Raw genomic sequence first — 27,449 nt, forward strand, 5'->3', positions numbered from 1 at the left:
GGTAACACAGACTACGGTATGATAAATGCAGCACCATTTGAAGGTGGATGTCATCCGGCCCTGGGGCAGAAACGCAAGAGAAAGTGTGTGTTTTGGAATTCCCACGTAGAAAAAATAGTATTATGGCTTTTGTGATTTTGGGAGGAGAAAGCAAGAGGTCGCGCTTCTGTTGCTCATTTCTTCCGGGGAAAGGCTGGTGGGTAATTTGAAGAGCTCAAAATCTCAGCAAAATGTTGATGCAATGAGTTAGACATTGCGACTGGGCCCACTAAGGTATCTTGCAAGACAGTTAGCCCAAAGATCGGGGAGAAACTAGATGTGCTGTATAACTGTCAAATTCAACTCCAAACTACAGATGAGGGAGTGAAGATGTTAAAGGAGATGGTAAAGAAGTCCCAGCTTGCCTTCTTGCTATTGTGGATGATGCAACTGCATCACGTACGTACCGCTTATAGCGAATACAGTTGGCCAATGTAGGAGGGTGGCGGAAAACGCGGAGAGCACGTCTCTGCTCGGGTATTGAGTCACGGCATGCCTCATTCCACCAAAGAACTGGGGCACACCAGGACAAAGGGGAGGTATGAGGTATGGAACATTCCACAGCTGTAAGAATAACTTCCATAATATGAGTGATCTGATTGTCAATGCTAGGAAATGGACGGTTATCAAATGTTGTGAGAGAGGAGAAAAATGTCCAATCAGCTTGGGAAAACTTCCAGTGTCTTGGTTGCATAGATGGCAGTTGTGGCTGTAATCTAAGGTCACACGGAAAATTGTCATTTGAGTGTGTATCTGCAAGAGTGAACCATTCACAGCGTCGAGTTAGATGAACAGTACTAACTGAAACGTCGAAATGAGAGTAGGTTGACGTGGAGGCGGACAAAAATGTAGGTTCCCCAGTGCTGAGGCACACAAGATCTGCTTGGTGGAAGAGGTCAATCAATAGGGAGCCTCTCAGTCAAGGACATGGAGATCCCTAAAGCAGGTGGTGGGCACTGAAGTTCCCAACCAGAAAATAGGGAGGGGGGGGGGGGGAGGGGGGGGGATCTGACCAATTAGATGAAGGAGATTGGCTCTTGCCATTGGTGTAGATGATGGAATGTGTATGGTACAAAGAGAGAAGCTGTATCCAGAAAGGGAAAAACGTACAGTGATGGCTTGGAAGGAACTGTTTAAGGGGATTGGGTGATAATGGATAGTATCATGGAGAAGAATCATAAGTGATGTGTGTGTCGGAGTACCATCAACAGAGGGGAAATCACACTAGACTGATTGGAAATGAGCGAATACAAAGCAATCGTGGGCATGTAGCTTTGTTTCCTGAAGAGAGAAGATGACTGGGGAGTAGTATCGATGACACGGAAGACGGCTGAGGACGGTTACCGTTGGGTGGTGCTGCAGAAGAGACACACTGTGGCAGAGAAGGAGAGGAACTTTGTTTCTCTTGAGCCTTCTTGGAAGCAGGATGTTGATAAGAGGGAGGAGCTGATGGTTGTGAGGTCTGGGTATGTAAGAAATCTTCACAAGTAGGCTCTTTTTTGGAAGCCTGGGCGACCGATTTTGGGACCCATGATTTAGCAGGAGCCGATGAAGGTTGAGCCTTAGAGTGAGAGGGTGATAGTGGGGAGGTTGAACAGTTGATCTTTGGGCTGGACAGTCCGACGACTGTGGCGTTAAAGGTGAGATCGCAAGTCTGTGTGTCTACCTCCTTAGTAGGTCGAGGAGAGGCGAGAACAGTGCTATATTTACCTGCTGGGAGCACAGTGGGCTTTCTACTGGTGAATAACTTATGAGCCGCAAAGGTAGACACCTTTTCTCTCACTTGGATTTTCTGAATAATTTGTTCATCTTTAAAGATAGGGAAAATCTCTAGAGGAAGCAGTGTGGTTGCCCATACAGTTGATGCAACAAGGGGATAGAAGTGGACAATCAGTCTCATGGGTATCCCCGCCCCATGTAACGGATATGGCCGTATTGGAACATGACTGGCTGGGATGATTAAACCGCTGACACCAATAGCAACGTGTAGGGTTGGGGATGTAAGGGCAAACTGAAATGATTTCATATCCTGCTTTAATGTTGGATGGAAGTTGAACTCTGTGAAATGTCAAGAAGAGAGTATGGGTCAGTAGCAACTGTTTTCCAACCTGTTTCATGATGCGATGTACGGCCGTTATGCCCTGATCGGACAGGTAATTCTGAATGTCCTCATTGAATAATCCATCGAGTGATCTTGCATAAACCACCCCACACGTGATGAGTTTAACCTACGGTGTGCTTACACCCAGACAGGGAAGGTGTGTAGCAGTGGAGTTCGAAGCAATGTTTGTGCCTGGAGGGCACTGTTTGTTTCTAACAACAAGGTGCCGTTGCATAACCGGGAACAAGACTCAACAGGGCCTACAATTGTGTCAACACCTTTCTGAATAATGGAAAGGTTGACTGTGGTGAAGCACTGACCTTTGTCACACCAAGAAACAACTAGAAACTTTGGCACTGATGGAAGAATTGTTCATGGCTGAGACTGATCTAACTTTCTCTTGTAGGCAAAAGTTGTAAAAGTAGAGGAAATCATTGCGAAAGTATCCCTCACGATTACCGGCGTCTTCGATGGTGCACTCCTTCCTAAGGGGGGCCCTCTCAGAGGGCACTCCCGCCTTAGATATTGTCCACACTTCAAGTCACAACTCCCGAGAAATGGACAGAGGGACCAATCGGCAAATTTGGAAGGCACCAGCTCGGGTAATCACCCCTCCCTGGGCCTGGACTTTACCAGGGGGTATGTACGTGTCCTACTTGTCTACCTGGGATGGGTAATTACATGTTACCCCGTCGCCACCTATGTGTGGGAACACGAGTCGGCCTTCAACGCACAGGGAGGAAAGTAAGAGAAAGGGAGGAACAAAGAAAAGGAAAGAAGAGAAGAGGTCTCAAATGCCGCAGTGGAAAAGAAGGTTAAGAGAAGAATCAAGGAAAAGAGAAGGATGAAGTGAGGACAGAGATTTTCCAGTATAGAGCGAAAAGAAGAGAAACCACGTCTTGCAGTCATAAGCCTCTGTCTCCGGACATAGGCACCAAACAGACTACTAAAGAGAGGGAGAAGAGGAAGGGAAGGGGCGGGGAGGGGGGGGGGGGGGAAGGATCAGGGATGGGGAAGGATGTGGGTCCGGGTCCTGTGCTTGCCACACACGTATCCACAAAGGAGTTCTGGACCCCTGGGGAAGGAGTGAAGTTGCACCCTGTCAAACCTAAAATTATTGTAGGTCTCAATAACAACCAACCCTCCCTCTGTATGTTTGTTGGCGACACTCCTAGATCCAATAAATGCTGCTCTGCCCGTATGCCGAACAGCTTTGTCCTTCATGGACAAGTATGGTAGAGTTGTTCCAAGCATTCGGAAATATTAATAGCTGCAGGACAACCAGTGAAGTCAGAAACGACCGGAGCTTGAGCGCCTGTTTAGCCACAAGGAACCACCAACAAGCAGCTAATGGTGGCTTCCCTGACCTTGCACACAAGCTCAGTATAGGGCTCATCCTATAGGATCTTGTGGTCAATCTGATGCCCTCGTGGTGTATGGAGACCAGCATCTTTAAATGTGTTGGTCATGCTGAGGCATAGACCGTACAACCATAATCAATAATCAATGTGGGATCGCACGTAACCCTTATAGGACAGCAGCAAGCAGGATCTATTTGCACTCTAGTTGTGTCAAATCTGGCTCGGTGGTGATCTCGCAAGCTGCAGTTAATGCTGTGTCCAATTCCCACATGGACAACGGGTGGTTATAGGCTTCAGTTGTAGTTGAACGCGAAAGGAAGACATTTCCTCTCCCAAACTTTCCAATGGGCATGAAAACCTGGAACCAGACTCATGGACGAGGTTACATCATTAAGGTACTGTACCATAGTGTTAGCGATATCTGCAAGATTACTTTCAGGACTCCATTGTCATGCATGGCAGCTAATGGATGTGACACCCTTTTCCCAAATATCTTCCTTACAGATTCCCTTACTGCAGTGGCAGAAGTTGGCAAATGAATCAACTTCAGAAACTCATGCCATGATTGCTTCTTGCTCTCCTTCGTTGTCCATCGAGCTTTTGCTAGCCAAAAGGTTTGAAGGTTCTCTGCTGTTGGACTATGCTTGAACCTGTGCAGCACTGCCAAACTGTCCCGTATGGCACAACGATACTGATTGTTCCACCAAGGAACAGGCTGCCTTCTGTGGTAGCCTGATGATTAGGTATAGCTGCATTAGTGGCAGCATGGATTACATCAGTAATGTGCCCCACCCAGTTGTGGATGGTGTTCCTGTACTCAAGCACAGCCAGCTGGCTATAAAGTATCCAGCTTGCCTTGGATAGCATTCACTTGGGTGGTTTTCCACCACGATCTGTTCTCTGTAAACGGCAGACAGTTGTCTGCCACCCCCATCTGACAGAGTCTGTGAGAGCAGGAGAGAAAACTCTCAAATCAATGATGCAGAATGTCCCTATTGCTGTGCAGAAATGTGTCATTGTACCTGTATTCAGGAGACATGTAGTGTCAGACCGTAATACACTTTCAACTGCTCAACTCCTTGGGCAGGTGGATAGATTACCCCATAGAGTCTTACGGGTATTAAAAATCTCCTAAGAGCACAAACAGTGGAGGAAGCTGGTCAATCAGTTCGGAAAGTGCCTTGTCATCCAGTGGTCACTATGCCGGCAAGTAAAGGGAACATAAAGTTAGCTGAAAAGGACACAAAATGCACAATGACATCAACTGCCTATAGTGTGGCGATTAGGGCTATGGGTGAGGAGTCAAATGTGGCATGGATGAACTCTGACACACTTCCCTTAGCTCTGTCGTCATGAAGGTCATCTTTTTGATATACACTATAACCCCTTTCCATGGGGGTACCGGTCTCCTTAAAATGTGTTTCCTGGACACACACACACACACACACACACACACACACACACACACACACACTAGTCTAGTCTAGTTTAGTCTAGTCTGTGTGAGGAACTTTAGTTCATCCTCATGAACTATGAAACCATTTAAATTTCACTGCAGTATGTCCATTACCTATTAGTAAATTTTGTCTTCCCTTTCTCTTTGCACCTTTGTGGGGAGCACAAGGTCATTGGTGGTGGACTAGTTGAGTCAACTGGGACCACATCCATCACCAAATTCTCAATAGCAGCAGTAGCTGCTGATTTCACTGATGGTGCTTTCGGTACTGCTCTACTGGAGTTTGACCTGGTCTTTGTGATGGCTTTCCCTTGTTAGGCTGAAACACAGGAAGGACCCTGGATGGGTGTAGCAGTCGGCAGGTGGAACAGTTGCCGTTGGGGGCAATGGCTGTACATTATCAGTCAGAGAAGTTTGTGTAACTGAGTTTCTGGCAAGCACAGGGTTATTAGAGCCTGTCTGTCGGCATATGCAGCAACAAGAGCAAACATTGGTAGTGGCAGTTGCTACTTCCCTTTGAGTCATCACACTAGACTTAATTATGGGCTGTTTCACAGGTGGTGCAAATGAGGTAATGGATGATGGGGGCAGCATGGCTTTAAACAGTTGCTTTGCTTCTGCATATGACATGTGACATGTAACTTTTAAGTTCTTGACTTTGTTTTTGTCCATATAGATGGGGCACTCAGAACTTCAGACTGGATGTGAGTTAGAGCAGTTAACACATGCTGGTGGGGATGTACATTCCAAACCTGGCTCATGAGCTGCTTGATCACAGTTCCCACAAGTAGCATAACCATTACATGCAACGGTAGTTTGACCAAATCTTTTATACTTGAAACACCCTATTGAATTTGGAAAAAAAAAGGAGCAAACTGGTAAGTGTAAGAAACATGCTTTAATGTGGTTGGGCAGGTCTTGCATATTGGACGTTAGAATGAATGTAGTAGTTGTTTCAAGCTTTCCATTCACTCTGTTCTTCACATTTTGAACTTCCATAACACGTTTGTCTGCCCATTCCTATTGTAACTTCACACGTTACCATCCCCGTGGCTGGACTGTAAGGTTTTATGCAGTTCAACAATAACAGGGCATTTTCCCAATGTTGTTGCTTTCAGAAGTTTCTGTACTTGCCCTTAAGTGGCTGTTTCACTCAACGATGAACCATTTTGAAGCCTTTTTTATTGACTTCAGGCCACTCATAATACCATTTACACCTCGGCAAAGCTACCCTCAGCCCTTTTAATATCACAAAAACATTTTGACACATGTGTGCCCTGTTACTATAACTGATTCTGCATTTCTGATGAGTATGCTCAGGATAGGTACCCTCATGGTTTCTCTTGTTGGGATGGGTAAGAGTGCTCACCAGTGTCCCACCTGATCCACTGGGAGCATTCTTTGATGAATTAAGAGGCTCCATAGTCACCCCACAAGCAGTCAGGGAATGGATGTCCACCCATGAGACAGAGTTCTGCTTGCTTGGGTAAGCCTCATACAAACTAAGTGTGGCAGGTTCTCCCGAGGACGCCCATTTATGACTGTTCTGCTCAACAGTCATGCATCCCCTCAGCATGCATCACACCTTAGAATTGAGGGTTGTTTTTAGAGTGTTTTTACCATCCTCACGAACTAGGAAGTTAAGACAAGATCCCCATCCCAGCGACACACAATATTCCACTGCTGCACCACACAGTAATCACTGAAGCATGCCCAGAAGTTACAATGACAAAATTGGCAGCACTCACCAGTCCTCAGCTCGGATAACCTGGTTTTGCCAAGCCTGTACCCAACAAATGAATGCTAAGCCCCCTGAGTGATTGTTAAAGCCCTTGGTGACAGTTTTAGCTTTATTTTCCTTACTGCAAAGCCACTTCTATTTATTGCATCCATAACAGAAATTGACCACACAACAGGTAGTGCACTTTCTGCTTCTTCAACATAAAGAATAAGAGGCTGTGTCAATAATCACCTACAATGCGACATCGATATGTAAATAACCCCATGGTCCATGAGCTGTGTGAAGCTGGATGAACCTGACGGAAGCAGAGCCAATTTCATGTTTGAAAGTTTGACTTCTGAGTGGCAAGTTGCACTATCTAAGGAAAAGAGAACTTGGTGATTTCCTTTTTTCATTTTGGCATTGAAAGAGCCCAGCCACTCTTCCAAAGAATACTCACTATCCACGTCATTTTATTTCTTCGCCATATGACTGGAACCTTACTGATGTCTAGTTATTTACAACAATGGAGTTTTGATGCCTTTCTAATCACTAGTGGCTTCTCCATTTCAGTTAATATGTCAACAGATGGCAATATAGTGAGTCTTTCCTTGGGCATTTTTCCGCTAATGCACTACTCACCTCGAATTGCTACAGATTTTGAAGGCAGTGTGCATTAAAACAGTCCTGTTTCGTTGGCACTGAACATGTCTTTCATGCCATAATTTGCAATTATGATTGCGCAGTATTGTCTTCCATCCGAAGTTACACTTTTCTTCACATCCTTATCTTCCCCATCCAATTCATTTCACATGATGATTTGTCTAGCTTTGAAACTGTCCAGCAATCCTGCGGATCCCAAGCTCTTTAGAAACTTTCAGAGCCTCACTCTGAAATGTGGGTCCAGACAAAGGTACGTTATTGCTGTACTTACGAACAATTTCCACACTATCTCAGTATTTCTTCATATCCTGTCTTCTTTGCCTTTTGTTTCAATTGCCTGTTCCCTCACATCCATTCAACCCAAATCTTATTTGTGTTTCTTTAAGGTTTATAAATTTGTGTTTTGCTGCATTTGAAACACAACTTTATTTCATGCACAGAGAGTTTGTCTTTCGCACTCTCCTCAGTTACCTTAATCTTTTCATCTTGACATTAAAGCTCTTCTGTCTATGTTTGCTTACAAGCAGATTTTTTTTTGAGAGGGTCTGCCTTGAGCAAAACACACTTTCTTATTTTTCTTTTTATTCACCAGACAGGTTTCGCTGAAGTTAATGTATCATCAGTGGGTTTTATGTTATCTTCTATAAAACAGGAAGAATCTTCTTTACTACTAGCACACAGATAAATCTGAGTTTTATAAAGTCAGTAATTACATATTTGAAAACCATGTATTCCTGATACACAGAACACAGAAGAGCATTAATAAGTAACAGCTGTCATTCAACATTTGCTGAATGCCTTACGGACATGAAAAATAGTCCAACAAACATCAACACTGACCTGAAAATTCTCAAATCAGCAACAGCCCCTCACAAAAACTGATAATTGAAGAAAATTGTCAATTACAAAAAGTCATAGCTGAAGGAAAACAAGTAATAAATGAATGCACAGTTCTCTGCAAAGGAACTCTGGTTTCTGCCCTCAAAGAACTATCAGGCAACACGAAACCATTAATACCCCAACCCCCTTCCAAACACAAAAAAAAAAAAAAAAAAAAAAAAAAAAAAAAAAAAAAAAAAACCACACACACACACACACACACACACACAATATTCCACATGGTTAATGGTAGGCATTAACTTAAACACTGCTGTAAATTTTTGAAATAAATAACTGTTCTACATTAAGTTCTATATCATTGCAGAATGATGACAAATTGTAAAACAAAAGAACTAAACCGATTTACATAAAACCCAGGAAATCCATAGCATGTGCTAACAAACTATTTATACATACAAAATTTCCTCCATTTTTCAAATATGTAAATACTGACTTTATGAAACTCAAATTACTAGTGAGTACTAAGAGTAAAAAGCATTTTTTTCTATTTTGTAGAAGATGACATAAAACCCACTGATGATGGCTTAACTTCAGTGAAACATGTCTGGGGAATAAAAAGAAAAATAAGATATTGTGTTTTGATCAAGGTGGACCCTCTCCAAAAACAAATCTTAATCTTTTTGTTAATTGTTAACAACACATACTTTTTGTTCGATCTCATGTGGTCATGTAGGGTTCTAAAAGTCAACTGAAACTGGCAGGAGATAATGTACATAGTGTATTTCTTTGGAATGCTTGACCTTGCCAGGTAAAATAATTGTTTAACGGAACAAGAATCATATTTTTCACATAACGGCATTGTCAGGGCTGTACAGTCTTTGTGGCAAAAGTAGTGTCTCATGTGAATAACTAAGGTGTACTCTAATACAGTAGTACCATACTGGCTTCCATTCTGCATTTTATAATGAATTATTATGTTCTAAAATTTGCTTCCCATTTCTGCTTTAAGCCTGATCTGCTTCATATGAAAAATTAGCATATAAAAGTGTACGAATGTGTTGTGAATAAAATATTTGTACGGTTTGACCAGACCTGCGAATTATACACATTCTGCTATGTTCAAGTTTTACAGTATAATGGCCAGTAACAAAAATACAAAACTGTGTATCATCACAAGCTTCTCATAAAAGGAAGTTCAAAGTGTTGTTGGATAAACTGATATTGGTGTACAATGGGTTCCTGAAGCATAACAATGTTCACTGGTTGAGCAGCAGCAATTTACTTCAAAGATTTGTGGATTGTTTGGTAGGAATCAGGCTGTTTTTACAAAGTGGGGGAAAAACTGAGACAAATTCACAGTTAATGGATGTTATGTGGCTTACAAAATTTCTGTTTTTTATGAACATATGCCAGCATATTTTAGTGACTTGAACATAAAGCTTCAAGGCACAAAAAGAACAGTGATTGTTATGATAGATCTTATTTACACTTTTAAGGTTAAACTGTAAGTTTGTAATGATGATATTGCTTCCAATGACTATTTGTATTTCCCAAATTTGAAAAAAAACTACCAGCAACTTGGATTTAAACAAAAAACAAGACCAAGAAAAAGTCACTAAGGAATTTTCTCTGGCAATAGTCTTCAACTGAAGAATTTTCTTCGAGATTTTGGGAGTTTAAACTGTTGTTGGAACACTAAAATTTATTACATATAAAGATGTGACTCCATTGGATAAAATGAACTTGTCTAGATTTGTTTGCTTGGTAACTCAAGAAACTGAAATGCAGCTGACTGAAACAAATTAGAAAAAACTATCAGGCAATAAGAGCAAAAATTTTGCCACTAAAATTATGGAAACTTGGAATCCAATTCCTGAGACATGTAGAAGAAGGTGATGGTTGCTAGCTTGACAATATTTTCGTCTACCTACTCCTGCGAGTCATCATTTTGTGAAATGCGTAACATTAAAGGCTCGCTAAGAGACTGTTCACCAGGTGACTTGAGTTCAGCTTGCATTCTGCTACAAGTTACAAAGTACACACACAATATAAATTACTGGCACTACATTTTCCACAGCAGAAATCATCTTTTTTTTTTGTTAACTTGGATAAACTAAATATGTTTATTTTATGATTTCTGTATGAAAGCTGTATTTCTGATTGCAAATAAAGAGTATTAATACGGAAGCAGTTACTTTCTTTTTTCATTAATCAGTAGAGCCCAAATTTGTATCTACTATCAAAACACGCATGCATTTAAGCGTATGTCTAAATATGCAATAAATCAGCAAAAAAGAAAGAGTACTGTAATATGTGGTATCAAAATTTAGTTCTACGATGAGTATGATGGCATATCGTGGGCACATTAAACACTTCTTTGCAAAAAATGAGACACAGATCTACAAAGGTTTGCTATCCCTACAACGAGGTCTTTATTTTGATACTTTATGTGACCATATCTTTTTCTCATAATACATCTGCTTTGATGTCTGTATTATCTTCAATATTATGCAGTATGTCTTGTAATTAACTACAGCATAAACATTAAAGCTGCTTCTGATGGACTGATAAACTTTCATCCTAGAAGATACCCTTATTCCTTTAGTAATTTTATGGATTTTATGTACTATTTGGTCTAATTTGGATTACTATGGGGGGAGAACAACTTTCAAATAGGGTACGAATTTTAATAATAGTGTCATATTTTTTATTCTAGTTATGAGCACAATATAGAGCACTCCAGTTCATGTCTTTCAGGAGTTTCCTAAAATGCTCAGTTATTTGGCATTCTGACTAGCCTCCTGAATTCAAGATTTTGTAGGTTTCATATTCTGATCAGTATTAACATGCAACATAGGGAACTGCATGCCATTGTCTGAGGGATCACTGATTATTGATTCTGTAATATAATTTTGTTCACTAGAAATTTCTATAAAAAAATTATCAATGGCAATTTTTGAGCAATTACCTACCCTAATTGGGAAGTTTTCAGTACGAATTATGTTGAAAGATAATATTAACTGAATTTCCAATCAGTGATTGGCAAAACATGATAATAATATTATAAAGAAAACACTTCCTAGAGTTCGGCAAAAATTATATTTATTTGGTCATGAACTGGCTTTCAGATTTTTAGGCCATTTTTTAGTGACAGCTGAATGTCACAAACAGAGATAAATATGATGTTGCAACTTACACAGATATTATTTTACAGAAGATACAAAAATGACAAAGTGTTTACACAGGAAAATATTACAATAATTACATTAACTAAAAAGTATAACAAATAATGAGAAATAAACAGCCATATGCTAAATTAACATGAATCCCATTGCTTCTATATTTTATCGCTTATCCAAAATTTATAAAGACAGTGTTGCAATATGCCCACTAGTATCATCTCTTTCTGCTCCATGTTACTTACTAGTGATTTAAAGCATTTACAGAAAAAAAAAAAAAAAAAACCATAGCTACTGATACAGTGATCCCTCCAAGCTCCAGCATCCACACAGCCACAAACTTGTAGCTTTCCACTGAATGGTGCATCACCTCATATCTCTCCCATTTCCAAATTAGCCTTTCAATAAGATTGCAAACCATCGAACAGATCACTTCCAGCAATAACTATAGCCTGCCCTGATTGATAATATTATCTATTTATGCTGTATAATCAGTATAAATAATAATTTATACTGATGATAAAATTGCACCACTTCTGTACACTGGCCAACTGCAGTCACTCAGTACTTACAAATCCTGGTACAAAATTTCACAGAATGGCAATATTTCAGATAATCTTCCAAAAAAGTAAAAATCTCACAACTCTAGATCTGCATTGTATATCACAAAGAACATACCAAAATTTTTATTCGATAGTAAAGACAAAATGCAACCCTTGACACAGTGTGTTATATATAAAATCACCTGCAACCAATGTGAAAAAGTGTATATCGGTCAGTCAGGCCGAGATGTGGCAATTAGGTTATGTCAACCTGAGAGAAGCTGGTGATGAAGGAAGAAAGAAAGATACAATCTTTGCTGATAATATTTTAGCAGAAAACCATCCATATGATGTAGGACGTGAAATTTTACATTCCATAAAAAAAGGCATAAAGATGACCCTACTGGAAATCAATAAACACATGACACAAAATGCCAGCCTAGTATTAAACGATCAGAATCAGTTTCCAGTCCCCCTCTCGTTAAATTAAGTTTTCATTACAGATACTAGATTCAAACTGTAAACCCATTTTATTTCTCATCATTTGTTATATGTATCTTCATATAAAAACTTTGTTTGCCCTTTTTAGTTAATATAATTATTGTAATATTTTCCTATGCAAACACTTCGTCAATTTTGTATCTTTTGTACAAATAATGTATGTGACATAAGAGTTGCACATTGTGTTTATCTGTTTGCCACATTTAGTTGTCACCTGAAGATGGCCTGAGAAGCCGAAAGCTGGTTTGTGACCAAATAAATATAATTTTTCAGAACATTTGAAAGTGCTTTCCTTTATAATATTGTTGAATGATAATTCAATAGTATCATAAAATTCTTACTGGGAGAGATTTTAATAAAATCTATACTAAAACTGCCAGAAACTTTTATTTCTTTAGTTTTACTGTTACCTAGGCCAACAGAGCTTCCAGATTATTTATGAGCACATTAAAATTATCTGCAGGTGCTCAGTATAGACCTACTGTTGTAAAGGACTTCTTATGAAATTCTAATGCTGTTGCAAATGCTTCAATGCTGATGAACGTGGCAACTCCTCCTTCCTCCATTTCTGCTCTACAGATGAGATGCTACCTAAGTCCTATAACACATCTATACCAGTTGCCACATGATGTTCAGAGGGACACATTGAGTCAACTGGGTTTGATGACTTATTTAGAAAACCAAATAAGTAGTTACATCATTTTACTCATCAGTCTTCTAACATTTTGCTGCAATAAAGATAGCTGGAACTTCACAGTGACTGAGATATAAAATAAAATTTCTGGCAATTATCAAAAATATTCAACCAATAGCAGTTGGTATTGATGCAGTATGCTAGAATTATGTTCTTTAGTTTCTTTCTCAAACCGAACGTTTGTTTCAATTTTAACCTCTTATACAACTTTGTTTTCTTCTGTCCTCCCTACCTTAAAAAAGAAGCTGTTGCCCGAGAGTGCCTCCCTCCCCTCCCACCCCCACCTCCCCTACCCCCCCACCAACCCCTCATGGTCTTCTGCTATTAATCCACCCTGTTTCCGCTTACCTTCCTCCTGAGGTGCAGGACATATCTAGTACAATCCCATCTATTGACTGAATCAACAAGAATCACACCAATATAACCCTGCAGCTGACATAAGCAGTCCTACTAACTCTAAATTTACTCTCCTGATGGAAGAGTTCAAATGAAGTCAGTCATGATGTCTCAGAATAGAAATCAGCTCAAAATTGGTATCTTTAAATACTGACACAATCTTTGCCCTCGATATTGTACCCATGATCTCTGTTAATACAGTTGCCTGGTCCATTCACTATAACCAAGGTCTCTTCTTGGTTGAAGCCTTTACAAAGTGATCCTAAATCCTCAGTTACCTGACTCAAACAAGTACTAGGTGATTTTAACTCTAGCATGAGAACTAGCTAACAATTTTTTCCCTCTTTACTGACTCTCATACATTCTTACCATTTAATTTATTGCTGACAGTTTGGTGTGGTGTGTTTATAACTACGTCTGCCTGAGGTTAATGTGTACTCCAATTAGGAATACCAACAGTGTAGGAAAAGATTATTACTTACCATAAAGAAGACACATCACAGTGTGGGAGACAAGAATGAGGAGGAGATGATATGACAGGGTGGAAACTGTTGGGTGGAGGGCGTGGGGTAGATTGAGGCTGGGATAATTACGGGAGCTGAGAAAGTGTAGGACGGATAACTCCCATCTGCGCAGTTCAGAGAAGCTGGTGGTGGAGGGAAGGATCCAGATGGCTTGGGTAGTGAAGCAGCCTTTGAAATCAAGTGTGCTATGTTCAGCTGCATGTTGTGCCACAGGGTGGTCTACTTTGCTCTTGGGCACAGTTTGGCAGTGGCTGTTCATCCTGGTGGACAGCTGATTGGTAGTCGTATCAATATAAAAGGCTGTGTAATGATTGCAGCCCTCTGCCAAAGAATCCACCGGTCTTTCCCCAGTCATCTCCTTTTTTGTTCCTTTCTTCCTCCACCTCACTGCCCCACAGCCTCCTGACACTGCACCTGTTGGCAGTCTAGTCCCTGCATGCTCCACCAGGCAGTGTTCGCCTCTCTCCCTATGTGTACACTACTATCCCTTCCCCTTCTCCTTCCCCACCCCCTCCAGATTGCTGCTTGCAAGCCCATGTGATGCTGCATTCTGGCCCAAGATGCTGGAGTTCGTGGTCGTGTGTGTATGAGGAGTGGATATGTGTGTGTGTGTGTGTGTGTCTTTACTAATGAAGGCTGTCGCTGAAAGCTATGCTTGATATGTCTTCTTTACAGCATGTAGTAATCTATTTTTTCCTAGACTGTTGAGGTTAATGTGTTTCTACATTTCTTTCAAATTAAACACAAAGCTGCCACATGATGTTCTATCACTGTTCCTTCTATTAGCTGTGTCCACTTTGCATCTCTCTATTCTTATCCCTCCTTAATGTGACCAGGTTTATCTAATTCAGGCTGAAGAATAGTAGTTTCCCCCTACTGTTCCACTATCTTCCTACCTTTACTGTATATCCTACAAAATCACTGAAGAACATCATTTACTTCCCCAATTCCCATACCACTCCAGTCACCACAATGGAAAGATACTACAGCATCCATCACACTGTACCCCAGAATTAATAATTCTATGGCATTTTTCAATCATGTTAATACAATAATTCGGTAAAAAGATGTCAATTAATTCACTGAGCAACAAGCAAACCTATTTAAAATATTTAGCCTGTAAAACATGCCATGCAAGTGAGCCTTCAAGGGGAAGATATACAAATGAATCTGTGGCACAGCCGTGGGCACTAGCATGGCACCTTTCTATGCTAACCAGTTTACAGGCCATCTAGAAGAAACCTTCCTATACTCCCGTAACTGTTGTCTGGTTCAGGTTCATTAATATCTTCATGATCTATAGCCAGGGCTGAGGTGTCTTTCTCCTCTCTCCTCCACAGACTCAACACCTTCTCCTCCTTTCACTTCACCTGATTTGTGTTACCCCAATGTGTCGCCTACCTGGACACTGAGCTGCACTTTTCCAATGGCTCCATCCATACTGCTGTCCATGTCAACTCCTATAACCATCAACAGTAGCAGTGTATTAGAGCTGTCATCCCTTCCATACCAAAAAATCGCCAACATGTAGTCTGACCACCTGTGGACAGCACTTATGAAGTGATGAGAAGCCCCTTGCCAAGTATGATGTATGTCTCGCTAAGGACTTCACACATAGTGTTTGTCACCCAAACCTGATCCACAGATGTGTGGGCATGACCAATGACCAGCTATCCTTCCCAACAAATGGCCCAGGGCCAAACTGTAGAGTAGAATTGATGTGTTGAGCACATTATGCTGTGTTTCAATGGCTGCTTCATAACCTGTTTCATATGGATTCTTCCTCCCAATGTCAGTTTTTCTCAAGTACATAAACAAGAGTTACCCTTCCAGCACATTCTTTGTTCCAGTAATCCTCCTGGCCTCACTCTCCATTAGCATCTTACCTCACATCCACCTCCATCACTGACTTCTCTGCCTCTGACCTGTCACCCTTCCCAATCCATTCTTCTACATCATTGTCATTATGTGTTGAATGGACTCACTGTTGCCTGTCTCGGTGTATCACACTCCTATCCTGTACACATGTTGCCTCCCTCTGAACCACCATTCACCTTTCCTCAACCCTCCCACTTGCTCCTTGCTGCCTTTCTTCCCTCTCCCACTCCAACCGGCACAACCCCTAATCCCAGTCTATCTGCAAAACTGCTGTCTCAGCACTGAGTATTCAGCCATTTAGTTGGCACAATGGAGTTGTTTATAAACATACACTCTGACTCATCCCAGTTCCATAAGAGTTATTTTTCATATGAGATTCGTGGCAATCAATAAATGAATAACTGGAAGGATAGAGGGATGAAAAAACAACTCTCTCTAGTCCAGTATAATTTTAAAGTTTAAAAAAAATCAGACCAATAAAGGCACAGATTGTGGTTCAACTCATAGTCCAACTCCTTTTAATCATGTCACAGCTTGTTATGAAAGTTTTACTAATGTTGGACATGACAAATCATTCATAAATGGCCCAAGTCTAGGAAATCAGCAGAAGAAGCAACAGAGAAAGATCAGGTTACATATTGCAAGCCATTATTATCACATGTATGCATATTTAGTCATTTTTCAGAGACTGTGGAGCATATTGTATAGGAACACCCAAATACTATCATAACACTTACCAGGTCAACTGTAACCACACCTCCGTAACTATGGGCGACAATTGCTATGTGCTTTGCTTTTGATTCCTTGACATAGTGCTTCCACACATAATCAGCATGTTCTTTAGGATCCCTGCTACCCTGCGAATAAAGATACAAATTATGAAATAAAGAAAACAAAAGATTTAAATGACAAGATAAAAAACTCTGCCAATAAAGAATTAAAATGAGTGTGTTACTGTTGGTAATTAAGAGCCACAACCTTCTGTAATTAAAAAAAAAGGAGACGTGAAATCTGTATTACTTAACAGCTAAAATGGTCATTCCATCCCAGTTGCAGGTTACCTTTCTAACGGCTTACAGGGGCAAAAATTTTCAGTATTTCACGTAAGTACTGAACGATTTTAAAAATTTAAACTGCTGCCATAATCTACTCATTAAGAGCTATAATCTTACATTTAAGGTTTGACAATATACACTGAGGTGACAAAAAGTCATGGGACAGCGATATGCACACATGCAGATGGATGTAGTACCGTGTATACAAGGTATAAAAGGGCAGTACATTGGCAGAGCTGTCATTTGTACTTAGGTCATTCATTTGAAAGGGTTTCCAATGTGATTATAGCTGCACAATGGGAATTAACAAATTTTGAATGTGGAATGGCAGTAGGAGCTAGACGCATGGGGCATTACATTTCGGAAATCGTTAGGGAATTCAATATTCCAAGATCCACAGTGTCAAGAGATGTGCTGACAAAACAAAATTTCAGGCATTATCTCTCAACACAGGCAACACAGTGGCCAACAGCCTTCACTTAATGACTGAGAGCAGTGGCATTTGCACTGAGTTGTCAGTGCTAACACACAAGCAACACTCTGTGAAATAACTGCATAAATCTATGTGGGATGTACAACGAACATATCCCTTAGGACAGTGCAGTGAAATCTGGCATTAATGGGCTATGGCAGCACATGAGTCACGCGAATGCCTTTGCTAATAGCACTATATCACCTGCAGCGCCTCTCCTGGGCTTGGAACCATATCGCTTGCACCCTAGAGGACTGGAGAACCATTGCCTGGTCAGACGATTTCCAATTTCAGTTGTTAAGAGCTGATAGTAGGGTTCGAGTGTGGCACAGTCCCATGAAGCCAAGGAACCAAGATGACAACAAGGCACTGTGCAAGCTGGAGATGGCTCCATAATGGTGTGTACTGTGTTTACATGGAATGGACTGGGTCCTATAGTCCAACTGAACCAATCAGTAACAGGAAATAGTTGTGTTCGGCTACTTGGAGACCATTTGCAGCTATTCACGGACTTCATGTTAGAACAATGATGTCATGTCAATGGGCCACATTTGTTCGTGATTGGTTTGAAGAACATTCTGGACAATTCAAGTGAATGATCTGGCAACCCAGACCACCAGATGTCAATCGCATCAAACATATATGGGACATAATCGAGATGTCAGTTCATGCACAATGTCCTGCACCAGCAACACTTTTGCAATTATAGATGGCTAAGGAGGCAGCATGGCTCAATATTTCTACAGGGGCCTTCTAATGACTTCAGTCCATGTCACATGGAGTTGTTGCACAATACTGGATGAAAGGAGGTCCGACATGATATTAAGAGGTGTCCCATGACTTATGTCACCTCAGTGCAGGTCAAGCATTAAAGTCAGAAAGTGTATATGTCTTGAGGCAGTGTAACTCAATGCGTACAAATTATCCAGACTATATTCATCATAAGAGCACTTAGCAACTTACAAGAAATTTTAAACATAGTTTCAAACCTTTTCTACATATTTTCTCACTTACACCCCCACAAATTAATCAAAGGAAAACAGTGTATCGCTTACTAAATGTCCGTGTCTCATTTGTAAAGTAATCGCACATTTGGGCATGTATGGGAGTTTAATTCTTTAAATAATAGGGGGTGGCAGGAGGTTACTGCTAAATGTGGGCATTCTTGAATAACAGTGTATGTTTTAAGCAATGGCACATGAAGGTGGTTCGATAAGTCTGGTAAATTTCAATGAAAGAATGGAACATTTTTGTTGCACCTTTATGGTTGGTAAGCTTCATTATTCCAAGGACCATACAAAGAATTTTAATAAAATACAGCATACAGTTCATTGTTGATATCCACCTGAACTATCCAGTGAGTCAACTGTGGATGAAAATAACGAAAACCAAGTTTTGTGTTGTTATAAAACATTTTCATTTGAAAGGTTGGACAGTCACCCAAATCAAAACAGAACTGGATGAAGTTCACGTGGACTATGCATCATCACTCAATGTCATTTATTTTTTAATGAATTTAAATGTGGGCAGACAGGCATACTCCAGCTGTTCAACTGAGGAAACCACTGACAAAATTCATGATACGGAAATGCAATACTGCTGAATCAATATTCATGAGATTGCTGAGGCTGCAGGCATGTCAACTGAACGAGTTTATAATATGTTGCACGGACTGGTTATGAAGAAGCTAGGTGCGAGGTGGATGCTGCGAATGCTCACATTCAACCAAAAGCACATCCACCACAACATTTCGACAGAATGTCTTATGAAGTTTAAATGCAATCCACATGACTTTTTACACCTATTTGTGACTGTTGAAGAAACCTGAGTCAAAACAGCACTCAAAACAATGGACAGAGGGTGGTGAAAGTGTAACGAAGAAGGCAAAGACCATTTTGTCTGCTGGTAAGATGATGGCCATATTTTCTTGAGATTCCCAAGGAATAATCCTCATAGGTTAATTGAAAAAAGACAGAACCATATTATGCTTAATTGTTGTATCGTTTAAAAATTGTGTTGGGTGGAAAAAGACCAAGTTTGGTATGCAAAAACGCGTTCTTTCATCAGGATAATGCAGCGTTCCACACACCAGAGATAATAATGATGAAAGCGTACAAACGGGTCCTCGAATTGGTTTCTCATCCACCCTATTCACCGCAATTAGCTCAAAGTGACATCTTCCTGTTCCATAACTTGAAACTTTGGTTTTCTGGAAGCAAATTTTCATCAAATGAGGAACTTATAGTTGTAGTCAATCAGTATTTTTCAGAGTTTGACAGAACTTATTTCTCCGGTGGTGTGGAAAATTGGAGGATCGCTGGATTAAGTGTACAGCCCTCAAAGGAGATTACTCAGAGAAGTAAGGTGAGATGATTATGAAAAACATTCCCTCTTGCTTTTTTACCATGCTTATCAAATCACTCTCATACATTTCCAGGTTTTTCTATGCAAATACCAGAAGGTACTTCAAGAAAAAATGAATGACAGACAACAGACCATTACCCACATTTGAGAAAATGGATGAATGCACGAATAGTAAAGACGACGACTTATCTAAACTTTTAAAATACTCTTTCTAAGAGTTACAATTAAAACAAACTAACATACGCTTATTTCTATTACTGCAACTAATTCAGCATCAATATCTGCTTCTACTCTCTACTAACTACTGTGAAGCTGAACCACTTACCATGGCTTTTCCCCATACCATTTGCGTATGTAGTATAGAAAGAATGATTGCTTTAATTTCTCTGTGTGACTGTAATTAGTCTAATCTTGTCTTCACAGTACCTACAGAAATAGTATTTAGGAGGTTATAACATTTTGAAAAGGACAGCTGCTACTCACCATATAGCGGAGATGGTGATTGCAGATAGGCACAACAAAAAGACTGCCACAAAATAAGCCAGAGTCTGTCAGATACTGTGGCCTCATGTGTGAGTTGCATTTGCACGAGTGTGTGTGTGTGTGTGTGTGTGTGTGTGTGTGTGTGTGTGTGTGTGTGTTGCCTATTTTCAACAAATGCCTTGTTGGCCGAAAGCTTATTTTGTGACAGTTTTTTTGGTGTGCCTCTCTGCGACTCTCATATCCACTACATGGTGAGCAGCAACTATCCTTTGCATAATATTGTTACATTCCATCATGTATATTCCACTGTTTGATTTAGGAGCCTAATGTTATATTCCTAGATTCCTCACTTAATGCTGGTTATTAAAATTCTGCAAGTAGTTTTTTGTATAATAGTTGACAATTGTCCTCAAGCATCTGCCAATTCTAGTTTTTCAGCATGTCTGTGGTACTCTCACGTAAGTCAAACAAACCCATGACCATTTGTGTTGCCCTTCTTAGGCTAGTTTAATATCCATTTCAGTCCTATATAGTATGGATCCCAACACCCATACAATATTCTAGGATTGACTGCACGAGTGTTTTATATGCAATCTCCTTTGTAGACAAGACTGACTGCATTGCCCAATATCCTACCAATGAACTGAGTCTGCCAATTGTTTTACCTTCAACTGAACCTATGTGATCACTGCATCGAAAGGAAAATTATCTCAAGAAAACTATAAAATTATCAGATAGAACTGCTGGTCAGTTCATTCCTACTGGGCAAATGACATACATGCACAGAGGTACATACACTATTCTAGTTTTTGGAACTAATAAGGTTCTTGAGGGAGGAGGAGGAGGAATTGGTCAGGGGTAGGTTACAGAAAAAGGGCAGGTCGCTCATGTCTGAGGAAGGGTGGGAGCCACCTGTCAGAAATAAGAGAAGAGATAAAGATGAAAAGGGCAGGAGGTATTAGAGAGAGTAAGACATCAAAGATATGCTATGATTTCTCAAGCCCGGCCCTGTAATGATTTCATTTCTTTCTGATATCCTCTCCATTCACCTTCTTTCACCCTCCTAATATCTGTAACATACTAGTCAAACCATATGAAATTCCCAAACCATTACACCAGCCCCAAGATTCCAACCATTGCAGTTGTAGCTGCTGTAAAACCTACTCCCTGAATCCTCTCACTACCAGCTACTGCAGCCACACTTTTGATAAATCCTACAATATCAAAAGAAGAGCGACTTAAAAAACCATGGGTTTATAAACGACATGTGCCCACTGCACAGGGTTTTATATAGAAATGATCGCAACTAAAGTGGCTGAGTACAGAAGCACTGTTCACCTTGGGATCACCCCACATCCAGTTACAGAACATGCTCTACAGCATGACTTGACTGTCTGCTGTATCACACAAGCTATTTGAATAACCCTACCCAATACCAGTTACCCTGAATTCCAGATAAGGGAACATGCAATCCAACACATGCTTGCATCTCTACATCATCAATCTCCATTAACACAATCCCACCCCTTCAACTCATTTTTCACCACCACCACCACCTTTTCATTATGATACATAGTTTATCTCACTATTTCCCTTATTTACTTTTCCCTTTACTTTTTCATCTACATCCCCCACTCATACTACTGATTTCCTCTTCCTCTTAATCCATTTTTTACTCATCACAATCACCATCTCTGGATTGACTTAACAACATACTATCCAGAACCTCCTAATCATTCGGATGTGCCCCCTTCCCACTTCATCTTTGTTTCTCCTCATCCCAACAAGAGAATGATTGCCCTAATCGTGGGTTCCTAAATCCATCTATTTCTCCTCCATTAAGAAGGAACCATGGACCTTGCTGTTGGTGGAGAGGCTTGCGTGCCTCAACGATACAGATAGCTGTACCGTAGGTGCAACCACAACGCAGGGGTATCTGTTGAGAGGCCAGACCTATGTATGGTTCCTGAAGAGGGGCAGCAGCCTTTTCAGTAGTTGCAGGGGCAACAGTCTGGATGATTGACTGATCTGGCCTTGTAACGCTAACCAAAACAGCCTTGCTGTTGTGGTACTGCGAACAGCTGAAAGCAAGGGGAAACTACAGGCGTAATTTTTCCCGAGGGCATGCAGATTTACTGTATGGTTAAATGATGATGGCATCCTCTTGGGTAAAATATTCTGGAGGTAAAATAGTCCCCCATTCAGATCTCCGGGCGGGGACTACTCAAGGGACGTCGTTGTCAGGAGAAAGAAAACTTGCGTTCTACGGATTGGAGCGTGGAATGTCAGATCCCTTAATCGGGCAGGTAGGTTAGAAAATTTATAAAGGGAAATGAATAGGTTAAAGTTAGATATAGTGGGAATTAGTGAAGTTCGGTGGCAGGAGGAACAAGACTTTTGGTCAGGTGAATACAGGGTTATAAGTACAAAATCAAATAGGGGTAATGCAGGAGTAGGTTTAATAATGAATAAAAAATAGGAGTGTGGGTAAGCTACCACCAACAGCATAGTGAACGCACTATTGTGGCCAAGATAAACACGAAGCCCACGCCTACTACAGTAGTACAAGTTTATATGCCAAACTAGCTCTGCAGATGATGAACAAATTGATGAAATGTATGATGAGATAACAGAAGTTATTCAGGTAGTGAAGGGAGATGAAAATTTAATAGTCATGGGTGACTGGAATTCAACAGTAGGAAAAGGAAGAGAAGGAAACGTAGTAGGTGAATATGGATTGAGGCTAAGAAATTAAAGAGGAAGCCACCTGGTAGAATTTTGCACAGAGCATAACTTAATCATAGCTAACACTTGGTTCAAGAATCATGAAAGAAGGTCGTATACATGGAAGAACCCTGGAGATACTAAAAGGTTTCAGATATATTATATAATGGTATGACAGAGATTTAGGAACCAGGTTTTAAACTGTAAGACATTTCCAGGAGCAGATGTGGACTCTGACCACAATCTATCAGTTATGAACTGTAGATTAAAACTGAAGAAACTGCAAAAAGGTGAGAATTTAAGGAGATGGGATCTGGATAAACTGAAAGAACCAGAGGTTGTAGAGTGTTTCAGGGATAGCGCAAGGGAACAATTGACAGGAATGGGGGAAAGAAATACAATAGAAGAAGAATGGGTAGCTTTGAGGGATGAAGTAGTGAAGGCAGCAGAGGATCAAGTAGGTAAAAAGACGAGGACTAGTAGAAATCCTTGGCAGAAATATTGAATTTAATTATGAAAGGAGAAAATATAAAAATGCAGTAAATGAAGCAGACAAAAAGGAATACAAACGTCTCAAAAATGAGATCGACAGGAAGTGCAAAATGGCTAAGCAGGGATGACTAGAGTACAAATGTAAGGATGTAGAGGCTTATCTCACTAGGGGTAAGATAGATACTGCCAACAGGAAAATTAAAGAGACCTTTGGAGAAAAGAGAACCACTTGCATGAATATCAAGAGCTCAGACGGAAACCCAGTTCTAAGCAAAGAGGGGAAAGCAGAGAGGTGGAAGGAGTATACAGAGGGTCTATATAAGGGCGATGTACTTGAGGACAATATAATGGAAATGGAAGAGGATGTAGATGAAGATGAAATGGGAGATATGATACTGCGTGAAGAGTCTGACAGAGCACTGAAAGACCTAAGTCGAAACAAGACCCCGGGAGTAGACAACATTCCATTAGAACTACTGATTGGAGAGCCAGCCCTGGTGAGCAAGATGTATGAGACAGGCGAAACTCCCTCAGATTTAAAGAAGAATATAATAATTCCAATCCCAAAGAAAGCAGGTGTTGACAGATGTGAAAATTACCGAACTATCAGTTTAATAAGTCACAGCTGCTAAATACTAACACGAATTCTTTACAGACGAATGGAAAAACAAGTAGAAGCCAACCTCTGGGATGATCAGCTTGGATTCCGTAGAAATGTTGGAAAACGTGAGGCAATACTGACCCTAAGACTTATCTTGGAAGAAAGATTAAGGAAAGGCAAAACTACGTTTCTAGCACTTGTAGACTTAGAGAAAGCTTTTGACAATGTTGACTGGAATACTCTCTTTCAAATTCTGAAGGTGGCAAGGGTAAAATACAGGGAGTGAAAGGCTGTTTACAATTTGTATAGAAAGCAGATGGCAGTTATAAGAGTCGAGGGACATGAAAGGGAAGCAGTGGTTGGGAAGGGAGTGAGACAGGGTTGTAGCCTCTCCCCAATGCTATTCAATCTGTACATTGAGCAAGCAATAAATGAAACTAAAGAAATGTTTGGAGTAGGCATTAAAATCCATGGAGAAGAAATAAAAACTTTGAGGTTTGTCGATGACATTGTAATTCTGTCAGAGGCAGCAAAGGACTTGGAAGAGCAGTTGAATGGAACGGACAGTGTCTTGAAAGGAGGATGTAAGATGAAGATCAACAAAAGCAAAATGAGGATAATGGAATGTAGATTAGGGAATGAGACACTTAAAGTAGTAAAGGAGTTTTGCTATTTGGGGAGCAAAATAACTGATGATGGTCGAAGTAGAGAGGATATAAAATGTAGACTGGCAATGGCAAGGAAAGCGTTTCTGAAGAAGAGAAGTTTGTTAACATCGAGTATTGATTTAAGTGTCAGGAAGTCGTTTCTGAAAGTATTTGTATGGAGTGTAGCCATGTATGGAAGTGAAACATGGACGATAAATAATTTAGACAAGAAGAAAATAGAAGCTTTCGAAATGTGGTGCTACAGAAGAATGCTGAAGATTAGAAGGGTAGATCACATAACTAATGAGGAGGTACTGAATAGGATTGGGGAGAAGAGAAGTTTGTGGCACTACTTGACTAGAAGAAGGGATCGGTTGGTAGGACATGCTCTGAGGCATCAAGGGATCACTGATTTAGTACTGGAGGGCAGCGTGGAGGGTAAAAATCATAGAGGGAGACCAAGAGATGAATACACTAAGGAGATTCAGAAGGATGTAGGCTGCAGTAGGTACTGAGGTACTGGGAGATGAAGAAGCTTGCACAGGATAGAGTAGCATGGAGAGCTTAATCAAACCAGTCTCAGGACTGAAGACCACAACAACAACAACAACAACAACAATTAGTTTTGAGAGCTAGAATATGGATGTATTTTTAGGTGTTTCTATTGGCAGTATTGATGTTTCTCCCAAAGGAGAGAATTGGGCAGCAAACCTGTCTCATAATTCTACATTATCATTATCTTTCACATCCCTACAAATTGTTACACTCAAGTACTTGTATGAGTTGTCTGATTCCAACTATGAACCACTGATATTGTACTCATAGGATACTACATTGTTTTAATTTTGTGAAGTAGATAATTTTATGTGTTGTACTGTATTTTTATTGGTTCTGTGTCTACAAAGGCAGCTTATATGTCAGAAATGGGGCAAGTCAATTTATATGCATACACTTGAAACTGATTTCTATGCACACACATTTGAGATTATACACTTCATATATTTAAATAGTCTTCACTAGAGTAAAAGTCGGCTTCTACCAGTTTTTCCATTTGTCTGTAAAGAATTCGCGTTAGTATTTTGCAGCCGTGACTTATTAAACTGATAGTTCGGTAATTTTCACATCTGTCAATGCCTGCTTTTTTTGGGATTGGAATTATTATATTCTTCTTGAAGTCTGAAGGTATTTTGCCTGTCTCATACATTTTGCTCACCAGATGGTAGAGTTTTGTCAGGACTGGCTCTCCCAGGGCTGTCAGTAGTTCTAATGGAATGTTGTCTACTCCCGGGGCCTTGTTTCGACTTAAGTCTTTCAGTGCTCTATCAAACTCTTCATGCAGTATGATATCTCCCATTTCATCTTCATCTACATCCTCTTCCATTTCTATAACATTACCCTCAAGTACATCGCCCTTGTATAGACCCTCTATATACTCCTTCCACCTTTCTGGTTTCCCTTCTTTGCTTACAACTGGGTTTCCATCAAAGCTCTTGATATTCATACTAGTGGTTCTCTTTCCTCCAAAGGTCTCTTTAATTTTCCTGTAGGCAGTATCTATCTTACCCCTAGTGAGATAAGCCTCTACATCCTTACATTTGTCCTCTAGCCATGCCTGCTTAGCCATTTTGCACTTCCTGTCGATCTCATTTTTGAGACGTTTGTATTCCTTTTTGTCTGCTTCATTTACTGCATTTTTATATTTTCTCCTTTGATCAATTAAATTCAATATTTCTGCCATGGATTTCTACTAGTCCTCATCTTTTTACCTACTTGATCCTCTGCTGCCTTCACTACTTCATCCTTCAAAGCTACCCATTCTTCTTCTACTGTATTTCTTTCCCCCATTCCTGTCTATTTTTCCCTTATGCTCTCCCTGAAACTCTCTACAACCTCTGGTTCTTTCAGTTTATCCAGATCCCATCTCCTTAAATTCCCACCTTTTAGCAGTTTCTTCAGTTTTCATCTACAGTTCATAACCAATAGATTGTGGTCGGAGTGCACATCCGCCCCTGGAAATGTCTTACAGTTTAAAACCTGGTTCCTAAATCTGTGTCTTACCATTATATAATCTATCTGAAACCTGTCAGTATCTCCAGGCTTCTTCCATGTATACAACCTTATTTTATGATTCTTGAACCAAGTGTTAGCTATGATTAAGTTGTGCTCTATGCAAAATTCCACCAGGCGACTTCCTCTTTCATTTCTTAACCCTAATCCATATTCACCTACTACATTTCCTTCTCTTCCTTTTCCTACTACCGAATTCCAGTCACCCATGACTATTAAATTTTCATCTCCCTTCACTATCTGAATAATTTCTTTTATTTCATCATACATTTCTTCAATTTCTTCGTCATCTGTAGAGCTAGTTGGCATATAAACTTGTACTACTGTAGTAGGCGTGGGCTTCGTGTCTATCTTGGCCACAATAAGGCATTCACTATGCCTTTTGTAGTAGCTTACCCGCACTCCTATTTTTTTATTCATTATTAAACCTACTCCTGCATTACCCCTATTTGATTTTGTATTTATAACCCTGTATTCACCTGACCAAAAGTCTTGTTCCTGAACTTCACTAATTCCCACTATATCTAACTTTAACCTATACATTTCCCTTTTTAAATTTTCTAACCTACCTGCCCGATTAAGGGATCTGACATTCCACGTTTCGATCCATAGAACGCCAGTTTTCTTTCTCCTGATAATGACGTCCTGTT

General features: G+C 40.3%; 1 protein-coding gene across 1 annotated transcript in view; it reads right to left on the reverse strand.

The window, feature by feature from the left end:
• LOC126412634 (FAM172 family protein homolog CG10038) overlaps positions 1–27,449 on the reverse strand; it is a 306,381-nt gene that overhangs the window by 127,600 nt on the left and 151,332 nt on the right. The window contains exon 5 of the mRNA XM_050082311.1: positions 16,632–16,751. Within this exon, the coding sequence (XP_049938268.1) occupies positions 16,632–16,751 (120 nt within the window). The remainder of the gene's footprint in view (positions 1–16,631; positions 16,752–27,449) is intronic.

This window comes from Schistocerca serialis, chromosome 7, assembly GCF_023864345.2.
Source record: "Schistocerca serialis cubense isolate TAMUIC-IGC-003099 chromosome 7, iqSchSeri2.2, whole genome shotgun sequence".
Lineage (NCBI taxonomy): Eukaryota > Metazoa > Arthropoda > Insecta > Orthoptera > Acrididae > Schistocerca > Schistocerca serialis.